The following is a 12,698-nucleotide window of genomic DNA, read 5'->3' as shown; positions in this document are numbered from 1 at the left end:
CTTGACGGTGACAACAGCTACACCTGTCCTGGCCTGCCAGGTCCTACAGCACCAACACCTACAACAACAACAGAGGCTTTAACCAGTCCTATAGGTGAGTGTTTTACTCATTTTGTTGTTCAAAATTGCCCAAACCTTTGACATTTTCAATGATAAATGTTTAATTTGGAATTTTACATTAAATTTGAATTTTAAATGTAATCCTTCTGTCCTGTCCTGTCAGTTCCAGTTACTAATGAACCAACAGTTACAACCACAACTGAAGACCCATCAGCTGCAGGGCCAAGCTCTAAACGTATGTTTCCTTCAACCAAAGCTACACTTCATGTTAAACAGCACTATTTGCTTTTAATACTTAGATATATAGATTGTTAATTATGTAATTAGATATCAGCACGTCACATGACCTTTAACCTTCAGAAATGTGAAAGCTTTGTGTTTAAGCCTAAGTAGTTGATGTACTTCTTGTACATGAACTCACTGCTGCCAATAGAGTATTCTCCAATATCATTGTGTGTGGATCAGCACAGTCACTTCATGATGCACTTACCAGATCATTGCTGCATTATTGTTTGCAGTGTGTGGCGTCACTCCCCTGAACAACAGGATAGTTGGAGGTGAGGATGCTCCAGCAGGAAGTTGGCCCTGGCAGGCCAGTCTGCAGAGGTTTGGTGGCCATGTTTGTGGTGGTTCCCTCATCAACAAGGAGTGGGTGATATCTGCTGCTCACTGCTTCTCCAGGTGACTGATGACAACAGAGCAAAGGCTTCAGTTTAAAGAATAAACACAAATCAAAAGGCAGTCATATGTCAGAATGATGAAATACATTAATACTACTCTCTTGTCTCATCTTTAGTCCAAGTACGTCTGGTTGGATGGTTTCTGTCGGCCGTCAGAACCTAGAAGGCAAAAACCCAAATGAAGCGTCCAGAAGTGTGGCTCAAATCATTTTGCATCCCAACTATGACAGCTTTACCAGTAACAACGACATTGCTCTGCTCAGACTCTCCTCACCAGTCACCTTCACAGACTACATCAGACCTGTGTGTCTGGCAGCCAGTGACAGTGTGTTCAACAACGGCACTGATAGCTGGGTCACTGGCTTTGGTGCAGTACAAGAGGGAGGTCAGTCTGGTTAAGTTTACTTCTGAGTATTATTCCCCCTTATGACATAAGAGAGTGTGTCTACTTATTGTTCTCTCTTCTTCCCTCAGTCCCATTAGCCTTCCCTGAGACTCTGCAGGAAGTGGAGGTGCCAGTTCTGGGAAACAGACAGTGTAACTGTCTCAATGGAGTCGGCACCATCACAGACAACATGATCTGTGCAGGAGTTCTGGCAGGAGGCAAAGACTCATGTCAGGTGAGCTTCTTCATTTCATTGGTCACTTGATGTGCAAATGTGTTTTGCTGTTTCCTGGAGTTCCCAGACCTTCTCTCCTGGTCTCCTCAGGGTGACTCTGGAGGTCCAATGGTGAGCCAGCAGGACTCCATCTGGGTCCAGTCTGGAATTGTTAGTTTTGGTTTTGGCTGTGCTCGGCCCAACCTGCCTGGCGTCTACTCCAGAGTGTCCCGTTACCAGTCCTGGATCAACTCCCACATCAAGACTGATAAGCCAGGCTTTGTCCAGTTCACCTCCAGTGGGCTTGACGGTGACAACAGCTACACCTGTCCTGGCCTGCCAGGTCCTACAGCACCAACACCTACAACAACAACAGAGGCTTTAACCAGTCCTATAGGTGAGTGTTTTACTCATTTTGTTGTTCAAAATTGCCCAAACCTTTGACATTTTCAATGATAAATGTTTAATTTGGAATTTTACATTAAATTTGAATTTTAAATGTAATCCTTCTGTCCTGTCCTGTCAGTTCCAGTTACTAATGAACCAACAGTTACAACCACAACTGAAGACCCATCAGCTGCAGGGCCAAGCTCTAAACGTATGTTTCCTTCAACCAAAGCTACACTTCATGTTAAACAGCACTATTTGCTTTTAATACTTAGATATATAGATTGTTAATTATGTAATTAGATATCAGCACGTCACATGACCTTTAACCTTCAGAAATGTGAAAGCTTTGTGTTTAAGCCTAAGTAGTTGATGTACTTCTTGTACATGAACTCACTGCTGCCAATAGAGTATTCTCCAATATCATTGTGTGTGGATCAGCACAGTCACTTCATGATGCACTTACCAGATCATTGCTGCATTATTGTTTGCAGTGTGTGGCGTCACTCCCCTGAACAACAGGATAGTTGGAGGTGAGGATGCTCCAGCAGGAAGTTGGCCCTGGCAGGCCAGTCTGCAGAGGTTTGGTGGCCATGTTTGTGGTGGTTCCCTCATCAACAAGGAGTGGGTGATATCTGCTGCTCACTGCTTCTCCAGGTGACTGATGACAACAGAGCAAAGGCTTCAGTTTAAAGAATAAACACAAATCAAAAGGCAGTCATATGTCAGAATGATGAAATACATTAATACTACTCTCTTGTCTCATCTTTAGTCCAAGTACGTCTGGTTGGATGGTTTCTGTCGGCCGTCAGAACCTAGAAGGCAAAAACCCAAATGAAGCGTCCAGAAGTGTGGCTCAAATCATTTTGCATCCCAACTATGACAGCTTTACCAGTAACAACGACATTGCTCTGCTCAGACTCTCCTCACCAGTCACCTTCACAGACTACATCAGACCTGTGTGTCTGGCAGCCAGTGACAGTGTGTTCAACAACGGCACTGATAGCTGGGTCACTGGCTTTGGTGCAGTACAAGAGGGAGGTCAGTCTGGTTAAGTTTACTTCTGAGTATTATTCCCCCTTATGACATAAGAGAGTGTGTCTACTTATTGTTCTCTCTTCTTCCCTCAGTCCCATTAGCCTTCCCTGAGACTCTGCAGGAAGTGGAGGTGCCAGTTCTGGGAAACAGACAGTGTAACTGTCTCAATGGAGTCGGCACCATCACAGACAACATGATCTGTGCAGGAGTTCTGGCAGGAGGCAAAGACTCATGTCAGGTGAGCTTCTTCATTTCATTGGTCACTTGATGTGCAAATGTGTTTTGCTGTTTCCTGGAGTTCCCAGACCTTCTCTCCTGGTCTCCTCAGGGTGACTCTGGAGGTCCAATGGTGAGCCAGCAGGACTCCATCTGGGTCCAGTCTGGAATTGTTAGTTTTGGTTTTGGCTGTGCTCGGCCCAACCTGCCTGGCGTCTACTCCAGAGTGTCCCGTTACCAGTCCTGGATCAACTCCCACATCAAGACTGATAAGCCAGGCTTTGTCCAGTTCACCTCCAGTGGGCTTGACGGTGACAACAGCTACACCTGTCCTGGCCTGCCAGGTCCTACAGCACCAACACCTACAACAACAACAGAGGCTTTAACCAGTCCTATAGGTGAGTGTTTTACTCATTTTGTTGTTCAAAATTGCCCAAACCTTTGACATTTTCAATGATAAATGTTTAATTTGGAATTTTACATTAAATTTGAATTTTAAATGTAATCCTTCTGTCCTGTCCTGTCAGTTCCAGTTACTAATGAACCAACAGTTACAACCACAACTGAAGACCCATCAGCTGCAGGGCCAAGCTCTAAACGTATGTTTCCTTCAACCAAAGCTACACTTCATGTTAAACAGCACTATTTGCTTTTAATACTTAGATATATAGATTGTTAATTATGTAATTAGATATCAGCACGTCACATGACCTTTAACCTTCAGAAATGTGAAAGCTTTGTGTTTAAGCCTAAGTAGTTGATGTACTTCTTGTACATGAACTCACTGCTGCCAATAGAGTATTCTCCAATATCATTGTGTGTGGATCAGCACAGTCACTTCATGATGCACTTACCAGATCATTGCTGCATTATTGTTTGCAGTGTGTGGCGTCACTCCCCTGAACAACAGGATAGTTGGAGGTGAGGATGCTCCAGCAGGAAGTTGGCCCTGGCAGGCCAGTCTGCAGAGGTTTGGTGGCCATGTTTGTGGTGGTTCCCTCATCAACAAGGAGTGGGTGATATCTGCTGCTCACTGCTTCTCCAGGTGACTGATGACAACAGAGCAAAGGCTTCAGTTTAAAGAATCACAATGCAGTCATATGTCAGAATAAGAACATACATTGATACTGTTCTTTTATTTCTTCTTTAGTCCAAGTACGTCTGGTTGGATGGTTTCTGTCGGCCGTCAGAACCTAGAAGGCAAAAACCCAAATGAAGCGTCCAGAAGTGTGGCTCAAATCATTTTGCATCCCAACTATGACAGCTTCGCCAGTAACAACGACATTGCTCTGCTCAGACTCTCCTCACCAGTCACCTTCACAGACTACATCAGACCTGTGTGTCTGGCAGCCAGTGACAGTGTGTTCAACAACGGCACTGATAGCTGGGTCACTGGCTTTGGTGCAGTACAAGAGGGAGGTCAGTCTGGTTTAGTTAGTTATACAAAGTTTGCATCACAGAATGTTTCAGTGATGACATAAGAGAGTGTGTCTACTTATTGTTCTCTCTTCTTCCCTCAGTCCCATTAGCCTTCCCTGAGACTCTGCAGGAAGTGGAGGTGCCAGTTCTGGGAAACAGACAGTGTAACTGTCTCAATGGAGTCGGCACCATCACAGACAACATGATCTGTGCAGGAGTTCTGGCAGGAGGCAAAGACTCATGTCAGGTGAGCTTCTTCATTTCATTGGTCACTTGATGTGCAAATGTGTTTTGCTGTTTCCTGGAGTTCCCAGACCTTCTCTCCTGGTCTCCTCAGGGTGACTCTGGAGGTCCAATGGTGAGCCAGCAGGACTCCATCTGGGTCCAGTCTGGAATTGTTAGTTTTGGTTTTGGCTGTGCTCGGCCCAACCTGCCTGGGGTCTACTCCAGAGTGTCCCGTTACCAGTCCTGGATCAACTCCCACATCAAGACTGATAAGCCAGGCTTTGTCCAGTTCACCTCCAGTGGGCTTGACGGTGACAACAGCTACACCTGTCCTGGCCTGCCAGGTCCTACAGCACCAACACCTACAACAACAACAGAGGCTTTAACCAGTCCTATAGGTGAGTGTTTTACTCATTTTGTTGTTCAAAATTGCCCAAACCTTTGACATTTTCAATGATAAATGTTTAATTTGGAATTTTACATTAAATTTGAATTTTAAATGTAATCCTTCTGTCCTGTCCTGTCAGTTCCAGTTACTTATGAACCAACAGTTACAACCACAACTGAAGACCCATCAGCTGCAGGGCCAAGCTCTAAACGTATGTTTCCATCAACCAAAGCTACACTTCATGTTAAACAGCACTATTTGCTTTTAATACTTAGATATATAGATTGTTAATTATGTAATTAGATATCAGGCTGTCACATGACCTTTAACCTTCAGAAATGTGAAAGCTTTGTGTTTAAGCCTAAGTAGTTGATGTACTTCTTGTACATGAACTCACTGCTGCCAATAGAGTATTCTCCAATATCATTGTGTGTGGATCAGCACAGTCACTTCATGATGCACTTACCAGATCATTGCTGCATTATTGTTTGCAGTGTGTGGCGTCACTCCCCTGAACAACAGGATAGTTGGAGGTGAGGATGCTCCAGCAGGAAGTTGGCCCTGGCAGGCCAGTCTGCAGAGGTTTGGTGGCCATGTTTGTGGTGGTTCCCTCATCAACAAGGAGTGGGTGATATCTGCTGCTCACTGCTTCTCCAGGTGACTGATGACAACAGAGCAAAGGCTTCAGTTTAAAGAATAAACACAAATCAAAAGGCAGTCATATGTCAGAATGATGAAATACATTAATACTACTCTCTTGTCTCATCTTTAGTCCAAGTACGTCTGGTTGGATGGTTTCTGTCGGCCGTCAGAACCTAGAAGGCAAAAACCCAAATGAAGCGTCCAGAAGTGTGGCTCAAATCATTTTGCATCCCAACTATGACAGCTTTACCAGTAACAACGACATTGCTCTGCTCAGACTCTCCTCACCAGTCACCTTCACAGACTACATCAGACCTGTGTGTCTGGCAGCCAGTGACAGTGTGTTCAACAACGGCACTGATAGCTGGGTCACTGGCTTTGGTGCAGTACAAGAGGGAGGTCAGTCTGGTTAAGTTTACTTCTGAGTATTATTCCCCCTTATGACATAAGAGAGTGTGTCTACTTATTGTTCTCTCTTCTTCCCTCAGTCCCATTAGCCTTCCCTGAGACTCTGCAGGAAGTGGAGGTGCCAGTTCTGGGAAACAGACAGTGTAACTGTCTCAATGGAGTCGGCACCATCACAGACAACATGATCTGTGCAGGAGTTCTGGCAGGAGGCAAAGACTCATGTCAGGTGAGCTTCTTCATTTCATTGGTCACTTGATGTGCAAATGTGTTTTGCTGTTTCCTGGAGTTCCCAGACCTTCTCTCCTGGTCTCCTCAGGGTGACTCTGGAGGTCCAATGGTGAGCCAGCAGGACTCCATCTGGGTCCAGTCTGGAATTGTTAGTTTTGGTTTTGGCTGTGCTCGGCCCAACCTGCCTGGGGTCTACTCCAGAGTGTCCCGTTACCAGTCCTGGATCAACTCCCACATCAAGACTGATAAGCCAGGCTTTGTCCAGTTCACCTCCAGTGGGCTTGACGGTGACAACAGCTACACCTGTCCTGGCCTGCCAGGTCCTACAGCACCAACACCTACAACAACAACAGAGGCTTTAACCAGTCCTATAGGTGAGTGTTTTACTCATTTTGTTGTTCAAAATTGCCCAAACCTTTGACATTTTCAATGATAAATGTTTAATTTGGAATTTTACATTAAATTTGAATTTTAAATGTAATCCTTCTGTCCTTTCAGTTCCAGTTACTAATGAACCAACAGTTACAACCACAACTGAAGACCCATCAGCTGCAGGGCCAAGCTCTAAACGTATGTTTCCTTCAACCAAAGCTACACTTCATGTTAAACAGCTCTATTTGCTTTTAATACTTGTATATATAGATTGTGATTAATGTAATTAGATATCAGCACGTCACATGACCTTTAACCTTCAGAAATGTGAAAGCTTTGTGTTTAAGCCTAAGTAGTTGATGTACTTCTTGTACATGAACTCACTGCTGCCAATAGAGTATTCTCCAATATCATTGTGTGTGGATCAGCACAGTCACTTCATGATGCACTTACCAGATCATTGCTGCATTATTGTTTGCAGTGTGTGGCGTCACTCCCCTGAACAACAGGATAGTTGGAGGTGAGGATGCTCCAGCAGGAAGTTGGCCCTGGCAGGCCAGTCTGCAGAGGTTTGGTGGCCATGTTTGTGGTGGTTCCCTCATCAACAAGGAGTGGGTGATATCTGCTGCTCACTGCTTCTCCAGGTGACTGATGACAACAGAGCAAAGGCTTCAGTTTAAAGAATCACAATGCAGTCATATGTCAGAATAAGGACATACATTGATACTGTTCTTTTATTTCTTCTTTAGTCCAAGTACGTCTGGTTGGATGGTTTCTGTCGGCCGTCAGAACCTAGAAGGCAAAAACCCAAATGAAGCGTCCAGAAGTGTGGCTCAAATCATTTTGCATCCCAACTATGACAGCTTTACCAGTAACAACGACATTGCTCTGCTCAGACTCTCCTCACCAGTCACCTTCACAGACTACATCAGACCTGTGTGTCTGGCAGCCAGTGACAGTGTGTTCAACAACGGCACTGATAGCTGGGTCACTGGCTTTGGTGCAGTACAAGAGGGAGGTCAGTCTGGTTAAGTTTACTTCTGAGTATTATTCCCCCTTATGACATAAGAGAGTGTGTCTACTTATTGTTCTCTCTTCTTCCCTCAGTCCCATTAGCCTTCCCTGAGACTCTGCAGGAAGTGGAGGTGCCAGTTCTGGGAAACAGACAGTGTAACTGTCTCAATGGAGTCGGCACCATCACAGACAACATGATCTGTGCAGGAGTTCTGGCAGGAGGCAAAGACTCATGTCAGGTGAGCTTTTTTTTTCAGTTCATTGGTCACTTGATGTGCAAATGTGTTTTGCTGTTTCCTGGAGTTCCCAGACGTTCTCTCCTGGTCTCCTCAGGGTGACTCTGGAGGTCCAATGGTGAGCCAGCAGGACTCCATCTGGGTCCAGTCTGGAATTGTTAGTTTTGGTTTTGGCTGTGCTCGGCCCCACCTGCCTGGCGTCTACTCCAGAGTGTCCCGTTACCAGTCCTGGATCAACTCCCACATCAAGACTGATAAGCCAGGCTTTGTCCAGTTCACATCCAGTTGCCATGATGGTGACAACAGCTACACCTGTCCTGGCCTGCCAGGTCCTACAGCACCAACACCTACAACAACAACAGAGGCTCTTCCAAGTCCTTTAAGTGAGTTTTTTTACTATGTTTTTTGTTAAAGTTTGCCCAAACCTTTGACATTTTCAAAATTTTTGGGGGAATTTCACATGATATTTAGAATTTTAAATGTAATCCTTCTGTCCTGTCCTGTCAGTTCCAGTTACTTATGAACCAACAGTTACAACCACAACTGAAGACCCATCAGCTGCAGGGCCAAGCTCTAAACGTATGTTTCCTTCAACCAAAGCTACACTTCATGTTAAACAGCACTATTTGCTTTTAATACTTAGATATATAGATTGTTAATTATGTAATTAGATATCAGGCTGTCACATGACCTTTAACCTTCAGAAATGTGAAAGCTTTGTGTTTAAGCCTAAGTAGTTGATGTACTTCTTGTACATGAACTCACTGCTGCCAATAGAGTATTCTCCAATATCATTGTGTGTGGATCAGCACAGTCACTTCATGATGCACTTACCAGATCATTGCTGCATTATTGTTTGCAGTGTGTGGCGTCACTCCCCTGAACAACAGGATAGTTGGAGGTGAGGATGCTCCAGCAGGAAGTTGGCCCTGGCAGGCCAGTCTGCAGAGGTTTGGTGGCCATGTTTGTGGTGGTTCCCTCATCAACAAGGAGTGGGTGATATCTGCTGCTCACTGCTTCTCCAGGTGACTGATGACAACAGAGCAAAGGCTTCAGTTTAAAGAATCACAATGCAGTCATATGTCAGAATAAGAACATACATTGATACTGTTCTTTTATTTCTTCTTTAGTCCAAGTACGTCTGGTTGGATGGTTTCTGTCGGCCGTCAGAACCTAGAAGGCAAAAACCCAAATGAAGCGTCCAGAAGTGTGGCTCAAATCATTTTGCATCCCAACTATGACAGCTTCGCCAGTAACAACGACATTGCTCTGCTCAGACTCTCCTCACCAGTCACCTTCACAGACTACATCAGACCTGTGTGTCTGGCAGCCAGTGACAGTGTGTTCAACAACGGCACTGATAGCTGGGTCACTGGCTTTGGTGCAGTACAAGAGGGAGGTCAGTCTGGTTTAGTTAGTTATACAAAGTTTGCATCACAGAATGTTTCAGTGATGACATAAGAGAGTGTGTCTACTTATTGTTCTCTCTTCTTCCCTCAGTCCCATTAGCCTTCCCTGAGACTCTGCAGGAAGTGGAGGTGCCAGTTCTGGGAAACAGACAGTGTAACTGTCTCAATGGAGTCGGCACCATCACAGACAACATGATCTGTGCAGGAGTTCTGGCAGGAGGCAAAGACTCATGTCAGGTGAGCTTCTTCATTTCATTGGTCACTTGATGTGCAAATGTGTTTTGCTGTTTCCTGGAGTTCCCAGACCTTCTCTCCTGGTCTCCTCAGGGTGACTCTGGAGGTCCAATGGTGAGCCAGCAGGACTCCATCTGGGTCCAGTCTGGAATTGTTAGTTTTGGTTTTGGCTGTGCTCGGCCCAACCTGCCTGGCGTCTACTCCAGAGTGTCCCGTTACCAGTCCTGGATCAACTCCCACATCAAGACTGATAAGCCAGGCTTTGTCCAGTTCACCTCCAGTGGGCTTGACGGTGACAACAGCTACACCTGTCCTGGCCTGCCAGGTCCTACAGCACCAACACCTACAACAACAACAGAGGCTTTAACCAGTCCTATAGGTGAGTGTTTTACTCATTTTGTTGTTCAAAATTGCCCAAACCTTTGACATTTTCAATGATAAATGTTTAATTTGGAATTTTACATTAAATTTGAATTTTAAATGTAATCCTTCTGTCCTGTCCTGTCAGTTCCAGTTACTTATGAACCAACAGTTACAACCACAACTGAAGACCCATCAGCTGCAGGGCCAAGCTCTAAACGTATGTTTCCATCAACCAAAGCTACACTTCATGTTAAACAGCACTATTTGCTTTTAATACTTAGATATATAGATTGTTAATTATGTAATTAGATATCAGGCTGTCACATGACCTTTAACCTTCAGAAATGTGAAAGCTTTGTGTTTAAGCCTAAGTAGTTGATGTACTTCTTGTACATGAACTCACTGCTGCCAATAGAGTATTCTCCAATATCATTGTGTGTGGATCAGCACAGTCACTTCATGATGCACTTACCAGATCATTGCTGCATTATTGTTTGCAGTGTGTGGCGTCACTCCCCTGAACAACAGGATAGTTGGAGGTGAGGATGCTCCAGCAGGAAGTTGGCCCTGGCAGGCCAGTCTGCAGAGGTTTGGTGGCCATGTTTGTGGTGGTTCCCTCATCAACAAGGAGTGGGTGATATCTGCTGCTCACTGCTTCTCCAGGTGACTGATGACAACAGAGCAAAGGCTTCAGTTTAAAGAATCACAATGCAGTCATATGTCAGAATAAGGACATACATTGATACTGTTCTTTTATTTCTTCTTGAGTCCAAGTACGTCTGGTTGGATGGTTTCTGTCGGCCGTCAGAACCTAGAAGGCAAAAACCCAAATGAAGCGTCCAGAAGTGTGGCTCAAATCATTTTGCATCCCAACTATGACAGCTTCACCAGTAACAACGACATTGCTCTGCTCAGACTCTCCTCACCAGTCACCTTCACAGACTACATCAGACCTGTGTGTCTGGCAGCCAGTGACAGTGTGTTCAACAACGGCACTGATAGCTGGGTCACTGGCTTTGGTGCAGTACAAGAGGGAGGTCAGTCTGGTTAAGTTTACTTCTGAGTATTATTCCCCCTTATGACATAAGAGAGTGTGTCTACTTATTGTTCTCTCTTCTTCCCTCAGTCCCATTAGCCTTCCCTGAGACTCTGCAGGAAGTGGAGGTGCCAGTTCTGGGAAACAGACAGTGTAACTGTCTCAATGGAGTCGGCACCATCACAGACAACATGATCTGTGCAGGAGTTCTGGCAGGAGGCAAAGACTCATGTCAGGTGAGCTTCTTCATTTCATTGGTCACTTGATGTGCAAATGTGTTTTGCTGTTTCCTGGAGTTCCCAGACCTTCTCTCCTGGTCTCCTCAGGGTGACTCTGGAGGTCCAATGGTGAGCCAGCAGGACTCCATCTGGGTCCAGTCTGGAATTGTTAGTTTTGGTTTTGGCTGTGCTCGGCCCAACCTGCCTGGCGTCTACTCCAGAGTGTCCCGTTACCAGTCCTGGATCAACTCCCACATCAAGACTGATAAGCCAGGCTTTGTCCAGTTCACATCCAGTTGCCATGATGGTGACAACAGCTACACCTGTCCTGGCCTGCCAGGTCCTACAGCACCAACACCTACAACAACAACAGAGGCTCTTCCAAGTCCTTTAAGTGAGTTTTTTTACTATGTTTTTTGTTAAAGTTTGCCCAAACCTTTGACATTTTCAAAATTTTTGGGGGAATTTCACATGATATTTAGAATTTTAAATGTAATCCTTCTGTCCTGTCCTGTCAGTTCCAGTTACTTATGAACCAACAGTTACAACCACAACTGAAGACCCATCAGCTGCAGGGCCAAGCTCTAAACGTATGTTTCCTTCAACCAAAGCTACACTTCATGTTAAACAGCTGCTGTCTTTCCACTTGGAATAGATTGTTTATTATATAATTTTATATCAGCACGTCACATGACCTTCTTACTTTTTAGAAATCAGAATCGCTTTATTCGCCAGTTAAGTTAACACTTAAGAGGAATTTGCTCTGGTCCTCCAAATAATATAAAAAGACAACAAGAAAGAACATTTAGAACAACATAGAAGAACAGCAGCTTGGGAATAATTAAATTTAAAATCACACTAAATGAAATAAATTAACTAAACAAAAACTGTTGAATAAAATGTTTAAAAAAACGTACAGGGGTTTATTGTAATAAATTAACTAAATTGAATACTGTTAAGTAAAGTAAAGTAAACATGCAGGGGTTTGTTGTGAAGTTCGTGGAAGACCCGGGCCTTGTTGATAAGGCCCACTGCAGAGGGAAAGAAGCTGGATTTGTGGCGTGAGGTTTTGGTCCTGATGGACCTCAGCCTCCTGCAAGAGGGGAGGAGGGTGTCCAGGGTGGGAGGGGTCGGCCAGAATCTTGCCTTCCCGCTTCAGGGTCCGGGAGGCGTACATGTCCTGGAGGGACGGCAGGTTGCAGCCGATCACCTTCTCCGCACAGCTGATGATACGCTGCAGCCTGCCCTTGTCCTTGGCAGTCGCTGCAGCGAACCAGACTATGATGTAGAGCGTGAGGATGGACTCAATGATGGCAGAGTAGAAGTGTATCATCATTGTCTTTGGCAGGCTGAACTTCTTCAGCTGCCGTAGGGGAAGAACATCCTTTGCTGGGGTTTTTTGGTGAGGGAGCTGATGTTGAGCTCCCACTTGAGGTCCTGAGATATAATGGATCCCAGGAAACTAAAAGACTCCACAGTGTCAACTGGGGAGTGAAAGCATTGTGTTTAAGCCTAAGTAGTTGATG

General features: G+C 45.0%; 1 protein-coding gene across 1 annotated transcript; it reads left to right on the top strand.

The window, feature by feature from the left end:
* The first annotated feature begins 655 nt into the window (after window positions 1-655).
* On the top strand, window positions 656-11,595 carry LOC143001897 (uncharacterized). Its single transcript, XM_076151742.1, has 33 exons — window positions 656-741; window positions 857-1,125; window positions 1,215-1,360; window positions 1,451-1,736; window positions 2,221-2,383; window positions 2,499-2,767; window positions 2,857-3,002; window positions 3,093-3,378; window positions 3,508-3,579; window positions 3,863-4,025; window positions 4,131-4,399; window positions 4,501-4,646; window positions 4,737-5,022; window positions 5,152-5,223; window positions 5,507-5,669; window positions 5,785-6,053; window positions 6,143-6,288; window positions 6,379-6,664; window positions 6,789-6,860; window positions 7,144-7,306; window positions 7,412-7,680; window positions 7,770-7,915; window positions 8,010-8,295; window positions 8,420-8,491; window positions 8,775-8,937; window positions 9,043-9,311; window positions 9,413-9,558; window positions 9,649-9,934; window positions 10,064-10,135; window positions 10,419-10,581; window positions 10,687-10,955; window positions 11,045-11,190; window positions 11,281-11,595. Exons 2-33 carry the CDS (start codon window positions 876-878, stop codon window positions 11,593-11,595), a joined length of 6,255 nt encoding a protein of 2,084 aa, XP_076007857.1. The 5' UTR covers window positions 656-741; window positions 857-875.
* The last annotated feature ends 1,103 nt before the right edge of the window (window positions 11,596-12,698 follow it).

Source organism: Genypterus blacodes, unplaced genomic scaffold (assembly GCF_046128005.1).
Source record: "Genypterus blacodes isolate CSIRO-AG114 ecotype Tasmania unplaced genomic scaffold, CSIRO-AGI_Gbla_v1 ptg000055l_1, whole genome shotgun sequence".
In the NCBI taxonomy this organism is placed as follows: Eukaryota; Metazoa; Chordata; class Actinopteri; order Ophidiiformes; family Ophidiidae; genus Genypterus; species Genypterus blacodes.
This window is presented reverse-complemented; position numbering and strand designations above follow the sequence as displayed.

Coding starts and splice junctions, on each gene's coding strand:
- LOC143001897 (XM_076151742.1), top strand. CDS start 876: ATGGTTTCTGTCGGCCGTCAGAACCTAGAAGGCAAAAACCCAAATGAA. Junction 1,361..1,450: donor GAGGCAAAGACTCATGTCAG/GTGAGCTTCTTC, acceptor TGGTCTCCTCAG/GGTGACTCTGGAGGTCCAAT. Junction 5,670..5,784: donor GCTGCTCACTGCTTCTCCAG/GTGACTGATGAC, acceptor TCTCATCTTTAG/TCCAAGTACGTCTGGTTGGA.